Source organism: Leucoraja erinacea, chromosome 12, assembly GCF_028641065.1.
Source record: "Leucoraja erinacea ecotype New England chromosome 12, Leri_hhj_1, whole genome shotgun sequence".
Classification (NCBI taxonomy): Eukaryota; Metazoa; Chordata; class Chondrichthyes; order Rajiformes; family Rajidae; genus Leucoraja; species Leucoraja erinaceus.
Genome location: NC_073388.1, coordinates 20,707,415 through 20,725,490, shown reverse-complemented (window position 1 = coordinate 20,725,490; position 18,076 = coordinate 20,707,415). Strand labels below are relative to the sequence as shown.

General features: G+C 41.6%; 1 protein-coding gene across 1 annotated transcript in view; it reads right to left on the bottom strand.

Annotated features, from left to right (window-relative positions):
* Positions 1–18,076, bottom strand: part of xpnpep2 (X-prolyl aminopeptidase (aminopeptidase P) 2, membrane-bound) — a 77,869-nt gene that overhangs the window by 8,535 nt on the left and 51,258 nt on the right. Inside the window, exons 16-20 of the mRNA XM_055643744.1 lie at positions 13,704–13,764; positions 12,295–12,364; positions 9,103–9,207; positions 7,044–7,106; positions 896–972 (exon numbers count right to left, since the gene is read on the bottom strand). Of these exons, the coding sequence (XP_055499719.1) occupies positions 896–972; positions 7,044–7,106; positions 9,103–9,207; positions 12,295–12,364; positions 13,704–13,764 (376 nt within the window). The remainder of the gene's footprint in view (positions 1–895; positions 973–7,043; positions 7,107–9,102; positions 9,208–12,294; positions 12,365–13,703; positions 13,765–18,076) is intronic.

Sequence of the window (18,076 nt, the reverse complement as noted above, 5' to 3'; positions counted from 1 at the left end):
TTTCCTGCTTATCCTTATAACCCTTAATTCCCCTGTGATTAAAATATATATTTCATTTTTGAATATATTCAAGAATTCAGCTCCCAAACCTTTCTGGGGCCAAAGAATCACAACAATTTGAAAGGAGTAATTTTTCCTCATCTTAGTCTTAAATGCGTGCCCACTTACTCTTAAATGCGTATTCAGAGACTATGGCCTCTGACCCTCGGCTCTTCTATGACAAGACACAACCATTACTCGTTACTCAACCTATCAAACTCGCAAAGAATCTTACATGTTTCAAAGAGATAACCTCACATACTTCTAAATTCCATTGAGTTCAGATCCAATCTAGTCAACGTTTGCTCAATGACAATCCTTCCATACTCAAGATCATTTGAATAAACATTCACTGAATTCCTTTCAATGATAATATGTCTTTGCTTCAACATAAGGATTGAAAGTGTCCACAACACATGCTCTCACCAGCGCCTTGTACAGTTCACTTCCTTACTTTTATTTCTGAACACCTTTGAAATAAAAACCAGCATTAGACAATTTATTTTCTTGCATGCTGATGCAGTGTCTTTCCATGAAATTCTGCTTTTATTTCAGAATTCAATTTTTTTTCAGTTTGGGCTTTATTTATTACGTGAAATATTATTTTAGTTTCAAAAGAATACATTTTAATCTATATGGTTGCAATATGCTTTCAACTCTATGCCATACATTTGCACAAGAATGTATTTCCGTGCAGTTCTTAAATGAATGCATAAAAGCTCTGAATGGTGCTGAAAATGCTAAAAGTTTTGATGCGTTCCAAAAACAATGTATTTATAGTAATTTTCTGCTTGCCAAAATATCTTGTCTGACTGGAGTGTTTGAGCTGTAAGACAACCATTTTCACAAGTTTTACCTTAGTGTCTGCCTTTACTACCATGACAATATCTTCAATCCGAATTCCAAATTCATTATCTTCATAATAGCCAGGTTCTGGAAAAGAAAAATGTACATATGCCTTAGAGGGTCGCCCAGGAGGATATAACCAGGGATGTAAATTCAGATCTGAAATTGTTGCCTTTACATCATGCATAGTGGTTGCATCATTTTTACCTGCCAGAAATTAGCAGACCAACTAACATTTAGTGCAAGGGCCCACATCTGGAAAATTCGGTAGCGCATGGTGTCCAGTGCATTGTGCACTATTGAACAGGCCTTAAGCCAGTAAAGTGGTTTCCTTATTATCCATTGCAGTAAATCACTTACCAATCAAATATCTCTGTTGAGGTGATGTTATCAGGGTGGCACAGCATTGCCCAGTGACAGCTGTGGACTCAGTCAAGTCTGTTCAGGCATAGGTTTGAGAGCTCCATCAATAATGGCCCTGACATGGCAGGAGGATGCCAGCTTATGAAGTAGATAAGTGTTGCCGCATTATATGTCTTGCAGCTTAAGAGGACTCTGCTTGGGCTGTATTTGGAGTATAGTGTACAGTTCTGGTCGCCCCATTGCAGGACGGATGTGGATGCTTTGGAAAGGATGCAGAGGAGGTTTACTAGAGTGTTGCTGGGATTAGAGGGTATTAACTATATGAAAAAGTTGAACTAATTTGGATTGTTTTCTCTGGAACGTGGAGGTTGGCGAGAGACCTGATAGATTTATATACAAATACGATGGCAAATATAGGATAGATAGCCAGAACATTTTTCCTCAGGGTGGAAATGTCAATGACTAAAGGGCAGAAGTTTCATGTGAGATTAAAAGAGATGCGAGGGGCATGTTTTTTACGCAGGAAATGGTGGGTGCCTGGAATGCACAGCCAGGGGTGGTGATGGTGGGCTGTTTCGATTGGCGCATGGATATGCAAGGACTGATGAGATTTGGATCATGTGAAGTCAGAGGAGATTAGTTTAACTTGGCATCATGTTCGGCAGGAATATTGTAGGCCGAAGAGCATGTTCCTGTACTGTTCTATGTTCTATGTCTTAAGATCAGATTAGTAACCATACTTCTCACATCTACAGTCTCGTTGGTTACACAAAACACCCTCCATCCCAAGCTCGGTCACAGGGAAAGATTACCAGATAGATGGATGAAAAAATTCAAGGATGTTTGCAATGTCTCCTTAAAAGAAAATTCAATAACCCCCACTTATTCCTTGAACGTCCTGACCCACAATAGCTTAAACTGGAAAAGGAATATTTTGGATAGTATTTAGAAGCTTGAGTTCCTGCACCAATGGAAGCTCAACTTATGCATGGCATCGGCTCACAAGCTACTCAGCTGCACATTCTGCCAGGACCCCCCTCTCTCATCTGCAGACTCTTCCTGGCCTCGTAAATCACCTGTGAACCCACAAAACTGGAGTAGCCACATCATCTTTCCTCCCAACAGACTGTCTCAGAGGGAAAAGTAAGAAGTATAAATAGGAGTATTTCAAGGCAATAGAGGCAGAAGTACTTGAGATAAGATTGATGGAGGCCATGGGCTATGCGGATGGCAATGAGGCCACTGAGGAGGTCAGAGGCCACGATAGTTTCTGTAGCTGTTGGACAGCTTGAGGAACCATCATTGAATCTCATCCTTCTCTGAGTGAGTGCTCCATCTGTCTTCGAGGCCATGGACAACTGGTTCTAAACAGTGGTGGTTGAGTCGTCTCCAGGGTCTTCCTGCAGAAGATGGCTCACCTCCAGAATCAGTATCCTGGCCAGATTACAAATGCATATCTATTCCAGAATCACCGGCATGAGACTATGTGAACAGAAGTGTTCAAGAAGAAAAATTTTTGCAAAAGTAAATCAGTATTTAACAGAATTGTAGCCTGGAGCTAGCTCCATCCCTCAAGAGGTTCCACCAGAAAGTAGATTCAATTGTGTTCCTTCTTAAATACAGCGGATAGCACACTTTATCGTGTTGGTCGTTGCACTGATTATTTCGCTATCTGCAGGTACATGTGGGTGAATGAAAATCCTGGTATTGAAGCCGGCCTATATGTTGTTCTTGTGGATGCCACAGGACACCTTTGGTATCCTTTATGTATATCAGATGCAAGGGAGGGTTCAGAAGGATTTTGCGTTACTTGCCGTTAGTAAGTCCCCCAGGTCGTAACTGAGCATGGGCGATGCATCCAAGTTTGCAGGTGATGTGTGGTCGGATGCAAGCCTGGGCAATGTGATATGGAGGACAGGCGATGTGATATGGAGGACAGGCTGTTGCCCATTCAGCACATCCCCCCTGTCCACGTCAATGATCGATCCAAAGGAACAATAGGTTCCAACTTGCAGTTTGAACGTATTTTTCTGTTGCATTTATTTTTCATTGGTATTGATATGCATAGAGCACTCATTCCTAGGGAAAGGTGTTGCTAAAGGGGCTGTCCCACTTGGGCAACCTAATTGGCGAGTTTAGGAGAGTTTGAAAAAATGTCATGTTGAAGATCTCCTATGACTGTGGAGAAGACCTCCTTCGACCTCCTTCGACTATGTTGAAGATTAGCTTCGACTAGTTGCTACTAGCTACGACTAGCTACGACTAACTTCGGGAAAATTGGACACCGAATAGTGGAGAGTGAATACGATCTCATTCGACCTCCATTCGACTATGATGAAGACTACCTTCAACTACCTTCAACTGCATTTGACTACCTTCGATTACCTACGACTAACAAGATGACCTACTACGACTAAACCTACGAATAAAAAGAGTATCGATTTTTTCCATGGCGCCCTTTTTTTACTCGCGAGGATTTTTCAACATGTTAAAAAAATATGCCGCGACCTAGCCGAGGCCTTGAGTACTCAGCGACTACTCTGGGCATGAAGGAGAGTTACAAAGACCTCCTACGACCTTGTGTCGACTATGCTGCGAGTACAAGTTGAGGGCAAACTTGCCAGAACTCGCGGATTAGGTCGCCCAAATGGGACAGCCCCTTAACACTTTCCATATGATAGTTGAAGTAAGAAAACCTTGGAGCCATTGGAGAAATTTGATACAATGATGAAGAATAGCTGATGGTTTTCCAAACAAAAGAATTAATAAGGTGCTCAGCTTTAGACTGTGTGAACTTTGGTGTCCTAATTAGGTACAATCTCTGTTTCACAGTGTTTTCGGATTGCACTCTATTCCAAAGGTTGGGACAAGTGGGAGGCAGCTCAGGACATAAATGTTTGTGTCACACAGCCATTCTAGATAGAGCCAAAGAGTGAAACAGTATGGAAACAGGCCCTTCGGCCCAACTTGCCCACATCAGCTAACATGTCCCAGTTAAACTAGTCCCACCTGGTCCATATCCCTCCAAACCTGTCCTATTCATGTACCTGTCTAACTGTTTCTTAAATGTTGGGTTAGTGCCGGCCTCAACTACCTCCTCAGACAGCTTGTTCCATACACCCACCACCCTTTGTGTGAAAAAGTTACCACTCAAATTCCTATTAATTTTTTTCCCCTTCATCTTAAATTGATGCCCTCTGGTCCTCGATTCACCTACTCTGGGCAAGAGGCTCGGTGCATCTCCTCGATCTATTCCTCTCATGATTTGATACACCTCTATAAGCTCGCCCCTCATCCTCCTGCGTTCCAAGGAATAGAGTCGCAGCCTAATCAACCTCTTCCTATAGCTCAGACCATCTATCCCTGGCAACATCCTTGTAAATCTTCTCTGTATCCTTTCCTGCTTGATAACATCTTTTCTATAACATGGTGCCCAGAACTGAACACAATGAACTGTTTATAGACACAAGATGCTGGAGTAACTCAGCGGGACAGGCAGCATATCTAGACAGAAGGAATGAGTGACGTTTTTTGGGTCGAGACCCTTCTTCAGACTGACCAAGCGCAGACCTGCTGATCGTTTCGCTGAACACCTCCGCTCGGTCCGCCTAAACCTACTTGATCGCCAGTTGCTCAACACTTTAACTCCCCCTCCCATTCCCACACTGACCTTTCTGTCATGGGCCTCCTTCATTGTCAAGAGTGAGGCCCAGCACAAATTGTAGGAACATCACCTCATATTTCGTTTGGGTAGCTTACACCCCAGCAGTATGAACAGTGACTTCTCTAACTTCAAGTAGCCCTTGCTTTCCCTCTCTCCCTACCCTGCCTAGTTCTACTACCAGTCTTACTGTCTTTGACTAAATTTTATCTCTGTACCGCCCACTCCCCTGACATCAATCTGAAGAAGGATCTCGACCCGAAACGTCACCCATTCCTTCTCTCCAGAGATGCTGCCTGTCCCGCTGATGTACTCCAAAATTTTGTGTCTACCTTCGATTTAAACCAGCATCTGCAGTTCTGTCCTACCCACTAATCAACAGGAGCTTATCTGTGTTTTTTTTTTAATTATTACAAGAAAAAAAAAGATAGGGTCACATCAAAGTGTCTTGGCCCTTCCCACAGAGGAAAATAATGGCCCGGTTCCCAAAAATACTGGAACCTGAATCTGTTGATGCATTGTCACTTTTGTCACACTCTGATCTTTCATTCATTTATCTCTGTACTTCCTTCTTCCTCCTTCTCCTTGTCTTGTTGGATTGTATTTATTCTTCAGTCCTCTTGTCCTACTTAACCTAAGTTCTCCATTGGATTTTGATTCCTTATCCACTAGTTACGTTCAAAGCCGGTGAATAGGTTGCTCCTTCCTTCACGTTAATGCCAGCTTGGTACATTTGGTTGGACTAGAACATTGACCTTTCACAATGAAGCTAATGTTGCTATATTGTCAGTGATGTTACATTTCATATGAGATGTAACTTCAGGCTCTGTTTATTTTGGAGGATGTTAAAAAGGCCCATTCACTAAACAGCAGGATGTCCTGCTGGTAAACTGCCCACATCAGTCTCTCAACAGATGCGAAAGAAACAGATGTATAATTTGTTGCAGGTCAGACCTACAGTAGCTGTGTGTCTACATAATTAGCAGTAAAATGTTTGAGGATCTGATAAGATGCTATAAAAATGCAAATTCCATCTTTTCTGCTGCTGTTTAAAGTGGCTGTCCCATTTGGGCGACCTAATTGGCGAGTTTAGAAGAGTTTGAAAAAATGACATGTTGAAGACCTCCTTCGACTATGTAGAAGACCTTCTTTGACCTCCTTCGACTATGTTGAAGACCAGCTTCTACTAGCTACGACTAGCTTCGGGAAAATTGGACACCGAATAGTGGAGAGTGAAGACGACCTCATTCGATCTTCTTCGACTTCCCTTCGACTATGATGAAGACTATCTACGACTGCCTTCGACTCCCTTCGACTACCCTCGATTACCTACGACCAACATGGAAACTTACTACGATCTACTAAGACTAAACCTACGAGTAAAAAAAGTATAGATTTTTTCCATGGCGACCTTTTTTTATTCGCGGACATTTTCTAACATATTGATAAAAACGCCGCGACCTAGCTGAGGCCTCGAGTACGCGGAGACCACTCTCGAGCATGAAGGAGAGTTACGAAGACCTCCTACGACCTCGTGTGGACCATGCTGCGAGTATGAGTCGAGGGCAAACTCGCCAGAACTCGCGGATTAGTTTGCCAAAGTGGGACAGGCCCTTAAGAAGTTTCTTGCAGGAAGATTGTTCCCGATGTTAGGGAAGTCCAGGACAAGGGGTCACAGCTTAAGGATAAAGGGGAAATCCTTTAAAACCGAGATGAGAAGAACTTTTTTCACGCAGAGAGTGGTGAATCTCTGGAACTCTCTGCCACAGAGGGTAGTTGAGGCCAGTTCATTGGCTATATTTAAGAGGGAGTTAGATGTGGCCCTTGTGGCTAAGGAGATCAGAGGGTATGGAGAGAAGGCAGGTACGGGATACTGAGTTGGATGATCAGCCATGATCATATTGAATGGCGGTGCAGGCTCGAAGGGCCGAATGGCCTACTCCTGCACCTAATTTCTATGTTTCTATGTTTCTTAACACTGAAATATTAAGTATTTAGTCTTACTTGAAAAATCAGCGTATCCCTTCCCCCAGTTCAATGTGGAGTTCAAATGGAAGAATTCCACAATTTACTATTAAATATCCAAATTCTATATGTTTGACAGGATCCTATTAAACTTAAAAACAATGCTTACCTATAGATGTAAACATTCCCTCATCCAATAACCAAGTTTGACCACTCCCAATTCCAACTGGCCCTGTGCATAAATAAAAAATAATCAACGTAAAAGTATTTCTTAGGAGTGTGCTTCCTCGACATTTTATGTTGTTTTCCACAAATTCTCAAGGCACTCTTTAGTTTTATGCAGTTAAAAACAATACTTACCTAGAAATTGGGTTACACATTTTCTTGTTTTCTAGAACGTCATTTTGTACAGTGCTTGCACTGATTTGGTTGAAAATAAGTCTACAATAATGTCAGAATTGTTTTGCACCTTGGAGAATGTGATGTGCGTGGGCCTTCATGGGAGCAAGTACCATTGTAATCAGGATTCCCCTGCTTCCCACTTAGAAAAAAATGTTTGCCCTTAAGGCACAATTCCCAAGGCACCAGCTGACCTGGGGAAAAGGGAAGATACAAGGGAAAGAGTCTTTGCAATTATGCCTCCTCTCTCGGGATTAACTAATTACTCCACTAGCATCATCTAGTACACCTATCTCCATACTCTTGATCCCTGTGGGATTATAGTTTTGAGCCAAATTTAATAAGGCAGTCTCTGGTGAGTTTGGAGGCAAGCCTTTCTCAACGTGGCAGAGTGAAAAATGCAGTATTGGCAGAGTGAAAAATGCAGTATTGTTCCCTTGGGGTTTAAAATATATATACTAACAATGTAATTTCCTGGATGCGGGAGCTCCAGGTTTTGTGACAAGAGCCTGAAACATACAATATGCAGCTGGAAGTGCCTGGTGCAATTTTACTAGTGATTTATTCCAAGTAAAATCAATATTGGATCATGTAGCACTAAAATAAGATGCTTGTGAACCAGTTTCTGTGTGTTAATACACAAAAGACTTAAGGTCTGTGTGTGTAATGGTAGCATGCAATGTTTTAATGCACTCTCTGAAATCACATTTTCTCAAAGTTTAAGGGGCAATAGATATTTTAGCATCTCCACTAAATCAGAGGAGATAAGAATATGACACCATTGCATTGGGTATTTGTACCTAATCAAGCAGGATAGCTTCAAGACTAAATAGTTTGTTGAGGAAACCCCCAAAACACTCTGATGCCTGCTATTCTGGTTGACAAATATTAACATATTGGCCAATGCTCAAAGCAACAATGCACAACGAGCACAAGGGCAACATTTTAATATTTTGGGGAAACTCCCTTACAAAAAAAATTTGTCTCGTTCTTACCTTTCCTCTTAATTTCTTGACCCATTCAATTTTGCTTCAAACAGATAATTTTCTAATCGGAAAATTGCATGCATTATCTGCTCCTCTGGATGTAGTTCCTCAAAGGGTGGCTAGCTGTAAATGTATCCCAATATTGATAGATTCAATAGCTTTACTGAAAACTTATTCCGCATGAGAGGAATAGATCAGGTGGACGCACAGAATCTCGGGCCCAGAGTGGGGGGGTTCGAGAACCAGAGGGCATTGGTTTAAGATTTCATAAGAATTTGAGGGATAACTTTCTAATGCAAAACGTGGTGGCTGTATGGAATGAGCTGCCAGTGGAAGTGGTTGAGGCAAGGAACATTCACAACATTTAAGAAGCAATTAGATAGATACACAGATAGGACAAGTTTAGCGGGATATGGGCCACACTCAGGCAAATGGGACCAGTGTGGATGGGACATATTGGTCAGTGTGGGCAAGTTGGGCCGAAGGGCCTGTTTCCACACTGTATCAATCATATTATGACTCGTATCTGAATTGGCATCCAGTTACTAACAAACTAATCTCAACCTGTCAGTTTGGTTTTATGGACTTTCCACAGTGAATAATGCTATGTCAATTTTCTTTACAATGCTAAACATTTCTTGCACACAAATGCTTTTAAATGGAAACTGTAACTCTTTCAGGACTTTGAAACACAGCAGGAGAAATCCTCACATTACTTTTGCAGCTTTCACCACCTTAGGCCCACTCCTAAACATTTCCTACCTTGATGTTGGAGATCATTGGCAAATGCTTGCTTACTTTATAATGCAGAGGTGCAATGATATTAGTTCAAACAACACTCACATTCATGAACACCAAGGAAGCTGCCAATTCCGTGTCCAGTTCCATGCCTGTAGTTTAATCCTACTTCCCACAATGAATGTCGAGCCCATACATCAAGTGAATCTCCTGATGGCAAACACATTATTATTAAGGCATAAACAGAATGTTATAGATTTAACGGGAGTACACATCTTTTCCAAAATACCCTATGGAACGCTGTACTTTTGAGAAATATTTTCACCCAGTGTAAATGGGTGCTAAGTAGTTATGAGCATTAGCTCACTAAATCCACACCAACCATCTCCAGACTTTATGCCTCAATAAACATGCCCTCCCTATTTATCTAGGTTGCTCTTAATCTTATTATTGTTCGATAAATTCACTTTATTTGATATCTGTTCTCAGGCAGGCTGGGTTCACTGGTAAAACTGGTATTTATTACTATGGCTGTGGACAATAATAACTGCGAAATGATAAGCTCCCTTGTTAAAAGCATCGACCCATTTGCTCAAGGAAGCACTAGGATGATAGAGTGGCGCCTACAAGCTGCAGTGATTTGGGTTTAATCCCGACCCATGGTACTGTCTATGTGTAGTTTGTATATACTCTCTTTGACTATGTAAGCACCCTCATGGTGCTCTAGTTTTCCCCCACATTCCAAAGACATGCGAGTTGGTAGGTTGGATGGCTACTGTAGAATGTGTGCCAATGAATGGTTGAATCTGTGGAGAGTAAAAGGAATGTTGGGAGAAAACAAATGGTATCAGTGCAAGATCAATGTAAATGGATACTAAATAGTTAAGAGCCTTAAGGTCCTGTCCCACTTACGTGTCCTTGGCACGCAAATTACACAATCTCGTCATCGCATTGTGGCGCATGGGCATCGTGTGGCCGGTCCCACTGAGAAGCGCGGAGGGGTATGTAGTTGTGCGTGGTATCGGGCGGCGCTCCAGGATTTTGTACCGAACGAAATCTTCGCGCGCCACCGGCCTGTCGAGTAACTGACGGCCAAAGTGGGACAGGCCCAAACTCATGGTGTGACGCAACGTTTCACCTCCAACAGCAGCAGAAGCAGGTAAACGATCACCGAGCTCGGCCTGGGGCTCACGGCTGTTGCGGATCCGGTCCGCCCCCACTTCTACTCCCAGAGCGGGGCCAAGAAAATTGAAGATAGACACAAAATGCAGGAGTAACTCAGCGGGACCAGCAGCATCTCTGGAGAGAAGGAATGGGTGACGTTGTGGGTCAAGACTGCATTTTGTGTCCATCTTCAAATGACGTCACGTGCTCCAGACGGCTGTGCGGGAGCATGAAGACGCGCGCGACCTTCGCAGGACCGTCGCGCCTGCACGCGACGACAAGGTCGCGTAATTAGCTTGCCAAGGACACGTAAGTGGGACAGGGGCTTTAGCTCACTAGATCCACACCAACCATCTCCAGACTTTATGCCTCAATAACACTATGAAACATGCCCTCTCTATTTATCAAAGCTGCTCTTAACCTTGTTATGCGCCTTTTTAAGTCTCCCTTCAGAGTTTTTTGACCCAAAGAAAAAACCTTAGTTCATGAAACATTCCCTAGAGCACAACTTTCCATTTCAGACAACTTACTTGTACATGTTCCCCATCCTGACTCTCTCCAACACAATCATATATTTCATGCATTCAGGTTTCCAGAACTGTACATATACTCAAATTGTGACCTACCTAGTGTTGCATTTAATTCTAGCATAACCTCAGTAATATTATAAACCACTCCAGTTTACTGATTAAATCAGAAAAATAAAACAAGATTTTCCTTAACTGAGTAGCCTGTTTAAAACTCAAAGTAAGGGAGGTTTTAAGCACAATATTGTATCTGTGTGTGGTGTAACAATCTATGCGGTAAACTGGAAATGCCAGAATAGGTTGACTGATGCATGATATCACAGATTAAAAAGACCCTAAACATCATGCATAAAATTCTAAAAGCACACATAATATTGCTTTCTGATGAGATCGAGAGGATTTACAAATGTCAGTCATAGCCAATATTAACATATTTTAACTCTGTTCAGTCAATAACATTTCTACATTTTCTAAGTAAGTTAACTGAAGCACTTCTTGGTCAACTGATTGCAATGGGTTTGTGACGAAAAATATCTCAGATTTAAACCAGAGAAATATGATTCTTGCCATAGAATGGAGGGAGGGACATCATTCAAATTGATTATTGTTGCAGCAGAATGGAAAATATCCAAACTAATCAAACATGTCTGATTTGGATAGAACTGGGCAAGTTGCTATCTGGAGTGGACACAGAAATAAACTAATTAATGCTATCTATTGCAAAAATGAGGTTAATGAGTTATCTGTCTGTAGAAGGTTCCTTACCTAAACCATCACTTATCCATGTTCATAAGTTATAGGAGCAGAATTAGGCCATTTGGCCCATCAAGTCTACTCCGCCATTCAATCATGGCTGATCTATCTTTCCCTCTCAACCCCATTTTCCTGCCTTCTCCCCAAAACCCCCGACTCCCATACTAATCATCTGTCAATCTCCACATTGCAAATATCCATTGATTTGGCCTCCACGGCCTTCTGTGGCAATAGATCCCTCAGATTCACCACCCTCTGACTAAATAAATTCCCCCTCATCCCCTTTCTAATGGTATGTCCTTTTATTCTGAAGCAATGGGCTCTGGTCCTAGACTCTCTCACTAGTGGAAACATACACTCCATATCCACTCTATCCAGGCCATTCACTATTCAGTAAGTTTCAATGAGGTCTCTCCTCAGCCTTCTAAACTCAAGCGAGGACAGGCCCAGCGCCCTAAAACGCTCATCATACGTTAACCCAAATAATTATTGGAATCATTCTCGTACACATCCTCTGGACCTTGTCCAACATCAACACATCCTTCCTCAGATACAGGGCCCAAAACTGCTCACAATACTCCAAATGCCGTCTGATCAGTGCCTTATAAATGCCTCAGCATTACATCCTTGTTTTTTATATTCTAATCTCCAGGGATGCTGCCTGACCCGCTGAATTACTCCAGCACCTTTTAGTCTATTTTGATAAACCAGCATCTGCAGTTCCTTGTTTCGACTTAATTGGTTATTGTCAGCATACACACAGTTTTTTAATCATAAAAATGACCAGCAGACACACCTTATATTGAAAGCATGCAATCATAAACTGGGCTTGTTCACTCATTCACTGCCTTACCCTTTGTTCTGGCAGGGAAGATAGATCGAGCCGTGTCAATCTGTCCCATTAGCACGCGAGTGTAAGCTTCCTGATAACGATTTAAAAGTACATGATTCATTCTAAATCCATAAGCTAATATGAAAGTTTAATTTGTGTTTAATTGAGGATCTCTATTCATTTAAATTAAATTCAACAGTTCTAAATGATTTGGCCCAATTTCAGAATTTTGTTCAATACACAAGTATAGAACAGTTACTCCAATGGAATATTTTGAATAAAGATATAATTTAAAAAAAACTTTAAAAATGATTACAGTTCAATTAAAGTTTCAGTGTGTAATAGTAATATCTTATATAAGAGAAAGTAAAAACATAATAATGGTTCCTTTAAATAGAGGAACAAAGACCAAGACTTGGAGACAATTACACAAATCCTTATGATAAGGATTCTGGATAAAAATGCCATAAAGTGGACACAAAAAATGTATATTTCAGACACAATATCAATTCAAAATTAGGATGAAGACGCCACTATCATTGCGATTTAGAATGCCTTGCTTTTGTAGATTTGTTGCAGCTATGGAGATTATATTCACCAAGAATTAAAAAATGTTAATACAGATTCCGCAGATTCTTGATGTGAATGTTCAATGTACAACATTGGAAACCAAGGAAATAATATGTAAAAAAAAACTGTTCTTTTATTTGAATTGCCGGTTGATAATGCCACAGGGATTTTGTTCTTTAATGGAAGTTTGGAAATGTAATACAACATGCAGTAAATGGGCGACTATGGGTGGAAATTTGTCCAATACCAACGGCTCAGTAAATCCTGCACATGTAAGTAGTATTTACTGTCTGGGAGTTATTGATAACTCTGAGAATCCACTTAAAGGGCCTGTCCCAGTTTCACAACCTAATTCACAACCTCTGCCGAGTTTGCCTTGACTCATGCTCGCAGCATGGTCGTCATGAGGTCGTAGGAGGTCGTAGGTAGGTCGTAGCAGGCTGTGATGCTAGTCGTAGGTACTCATGGCATCAAGTAGGTCGGGCGTCAGATAAATACAGCAAGTGGTCAAAGTATTCAGCAGGTTTGACTAAAACAATGGTAAGAGAAGCAAAGTTAATGTTTCAGATCAAAGATCCTTTATCGGATATTGGGAAGAAGACAAAAGAAGCTTACTGATTTGTCTTTTGCAAGATATGTATGAACTGTTGGGGATGTTGAGAACAATTTTAGTAATCTATCGGTTCTTTATTTGGGATCAAAATAACCCAAAGGCATTTGAAGTTTGAAATTGGTCTATTGGCAAGCTCAATAGGTAATTTTTTTTTTTCATTTCAGACTGATACAATGAAATTGGAGTCGTGTTCGTGGAAATCAACACCATCAGATGATTAGATTGGTAGAATTCCAAATTCACCTACCTTTTGAAAATCAGTTGGTGTTCCCCAATGTATTGTACGGGTAATATCTGTTGTTCCATCTCTGAGTTTTTAATACAAAGCAAGAATGTTTAAAACAAAGCATTCAAATAACAAAGACCCAAAGTGCCTGACCATCTCTTCCACTTCCAATTAGATTTCTTCTCAGAAGTGTTTCCAGCAAAAGCAATTGGGCATTTTTCCATTGAATTTTAAGACACAAATTATGTTTAGCAAAGTAGAATTTTTACCATTCTTTTGTTATAGCTTTAAAAATATTATGTTAAAAATGTATCTCATCCAGGACCATACACCACCTTCAGGATTAATTAGAACCTTCCTGATAATATTTGCAGATCTTTGAGGAAGACTCAAAAAATAAACTGGATCTCTATGAGTCCAAGGACCTTTGTTGAGACATATTGATGTTACTAAATTTACCAATACTGTTCACCAATCCAGTCAGTCAATAGCATTGTGTAGTTTTTTTTTAAGTCACTTTAAATGGTTTTATACGTTATTTGCAAGGGCTAAAACTGTACTCTGATAAATCAATCTTTACAAAGTCATTACTTTTATCTAAACCAAAACAGGATTTAATTTTTTTTTGTATTTTAAAGCATTTGTAAATACAATGTGCAAATGTGGTCAAATGGAAATCAGGAGCAAAGGAAACATTTCACAATGAGCATAACTTGTACTGGAATAGGCAACTGCCCTTGTAACCTTCCAACTATTTCCCATTTTCGGAAATATCCCAAAACATTTTCCACACAATAAATCTGAAATACTGCCAGTTCATGCTGTTTCCTCGGCAAACATAGCAGCTGCTTTCTATAAAGCTAGATCCTGCAAATTGGAATGAAGTGAATGAGAAAAAATGGGGAAGTTCATGAAGAGATTCAGAATATGGGAAATGTTCCTGGGTCTAAATCATTACAACCACTGAACCCCTTCCCTGTGTATGAGGTATCTCATTGTTGGTTTTTTAACTTTAAGAACATTATTTAATACTTTAGAGCATCATGTAATGCATTTCTATGTGTCTTCATTGGATAAGGTTTGAATGATAAAAGGTAAAGTTAATATACATGAGACTAAAGAGAGGTCGCAGTCTGAAGAAGGGTTTTGGCCCGAAACGTCGCCTATTTCCTTCGCTCCATAGATGCTGCTGCACCCGCTGAGTTTCTCCAGCATTTTTGTGTACCTTCGATCTTCCAGCATCTGCATTTCCTTCTTGAGACTAAAGATATGTTTGTGATTGACTAAATGAGATATTGTTTGATAATATTACACTGTATAGTATTTGATAAACTGTTTTTGTGCAGTCCAGTCAAAAAGAACAATTATCTGCACTTGGCTATATTTTACTTATGGTTAAAACTAGTTGTCTACTATTCTTTTTTGTTCCTACCAAATGGTAAGCAGGTTGGTCTAGATATTGGAAAAGCTGCTGTATGGCCTGCAAAAGTGTAACTTCATTTACTCATTACTATTTAGGTCATGGACTCATCGTTGAAATAGTTCTTGGGACTATAGTGAGACCCAAAAATGTTGCACATTCTTGGAGCAGCCAGGTATGAATGTGTGGAGTGGATAAATACATTTCAACTGCTGTTTTGTCAATTATCCTCTCATATTGGATCCCATTGCACTGGAACAAAAACATGGCAGATCCAGGATCTAGATATCTATCCTTTACATATATTGCCCTGTTGCCCTGTTCAACACAAAGTTGTCCCCGTGTATACTATAATTTGCTTGGATAGCATGTAAACAAAGGTTTTAATTGTATCTTGTTACACATGACAAAAAAAAAATCAATATCGCTACAATTCCAGCACCAAATAAACACACAGATCTTAACACGATGCTATTTCTATCCAGGAGTAAATGCTAACCTATCTCCACCACGTTTCTTCATTAGTCAACTCATATTTGTCCATTGCTTTCATCAATTAAAAGACCCATGCTGCAGGTGCATTCTTTAGAATGGTTTAGATGGGGAAAAAAAGAATGTATTTAATCATGGAGTGAAATTTTGCTCAATTAACCCAAAATAAATTATATTTATTTACAATGGAATCTAAGGAAAATTGTTGATAATTTGAAATAACTTCCTTAAGCTCATGGAGGATTAACATAGCAAAATCTGTGTCACCCCAACCACTAACTCTACTGTCTAAAGGCATCTTTCTATTTTCCTAACTACTAGTGTGCATTTGAAGCTCCAAAATATTGTGTAGTAAATCAGTAAACATAGAAACATAGAAAATAGGTGCAGGAGTAGGCCATTCGGCCCTTCGAGCCTGCACCGCCATTCAATATGATGATGGCAGATCATCCAACTCAGTATCCTGTACCTGCCTTCTCTCCATACCCCCTGATCCCTTTTGCCACAAGAGCCACATCTAACTCCCTCTTAAATATAGCCAATAAACTGGCCTCAACTACCTTCTGTGGCAGAGAATTCCGCAGATTCACCACTCTCTGTGTGAAAAATGTTTTCCTCATCTCAGTCCTAAAATATTTCCCCCTTATTCTTAAACTGTGACCCCTTGTTCTGGACTTCCCCAACATCGGGAACAATCTTCCTGCATCTAGCCTGTCCAACCCCTTAAGAATTTTGTAAGTTCCTATAAGATCCCCCCTCAATCTTCTAATTTCTAGCGAGTACAAGCCGAGTCTATCCAGTCTTTCTTCATATGAAAGTCCTGACATCTCAGGAATCAGTCTGGCGAACCTTCTCTGTACTTCTCTGTACTCCCTCTATGGCAAGAATGTCTTTCCTCAGATTAGGAGACCAAAACTGTACGCAATACTCCAGGCGTGGTCTCACCAAGACCCTGTACAACTGCAGTAGAACCTCCCTGCTCCTATACTCAAATCCTTTTGCTATGAATGCTAACATACCATTTGCTTTCTTCACTGCCTGCTGCACCTGCATGCCTACTTTCAATGACTGGTGTACCATGACACCCAGGTCTCGTTGCATCTCCCCCTTTCCTAATCGGCCACCATTCAGATAATAGTCTACTTTCCTGTTTTTGCCACCAAAGTGGTTAACCTCACATTTATCCACATTAGACTGCAGTATTCAGATTAAATCATTGGATGCGTTCATTTCATCGTGTTTCATTAAAATATTGGGTAATACCAGCTTCATTGAGATAATAAAAAGAGAAAAAGTTGGACTGAATGACCAACAAAGAAAGGGATTTCCAATGTTTTGAAGTTATGGGGTAGGATGAGTTAAGGGCCTGTCCCACGGGCATGCGACCTCCCACTTCTGGTTTGGTCGTACTTTCCGGATGCAGGCGCATGCTGGTGGGACCTGCCCTTTAGGTCGCGCTTGCCGCATGCAAGTCGCATGCTCGTGGGACAGGCCCTTTAATATTTGAGCTTGATTTCCAATGAAGCTTGACAGTCAAGATACAATGTTTGCAGTGAAAATTGACCAGGAACCTGTTTGGCTATAGTCACCTCCACACCAGGACATCTGAAATGTCCTCACTATTCAGGGAACGGGGGTTCCCCTCCTCCACCATAAATGAGGCTCGCACCAGGGTCTCTTCCATACCCCGCAACACTGCTCTCTCTCCCCATCCCCGCACTCGCAACAAGGGCCGAGTCCCCCTAGTCCTCACCTTTCACCCCACCAGCCATCACATACAAAAAATAATCCTCCGTCAGTTTCGCCACCTCCAACGTGACCCCACTACTGGCCACATCTTCCCATCTCCCCCCATATCTGCCTTCCGCAAAGACCGCTCCCTCCATAACTCCCTTGTCAATTCTTCCCTTCCCTCTCGGTCCACCCCCTCCCCGGGCACTTTCCCTTGCGGCCGCAGCAGATGCAACACTTGTCCCTTTACCTCCCCCCTCAACTCCTTTCAGGGACCCAAGCAATCGTTCCAGGTGCGACAGAGGTTTACCTGCATCTCTTCCAACCTCATCTATTGCGTCCGCTGCTCTAGATGTCAGCAGATCTATATCGGTGAGACCAAGCGGAGGTTGGGCGATCGTTTCGCCGAACACCTCCGCTCGGTCCGCAATAACCTAGCTGACCTCCCGGTGGCTCAGCACTTCAACTCCCCCTCCCACTCCGTCTCCGACCTCTCTGTCCTGGGTCTCCTCCATGGCCACAGCGAGCAGCACCGGAAATTGGAGGAACAGCACCTCATATTCCGTTTGGGGAGTCTGCACCCCGGGGGCATGAACATCGACTTCTCCCAATTCTGTTAGTCCTTGCTGTCTCCTCCCCTTCCTCAGCTCCCCTGCTGTCTCCTCCCACCCTCCAGCCTTCCGGCTACTCCTCCTTTTCCCTTTCTTGTCCCCACCCACCCCCACCCCTGATCAGTCTGAAGAAGGGTTTC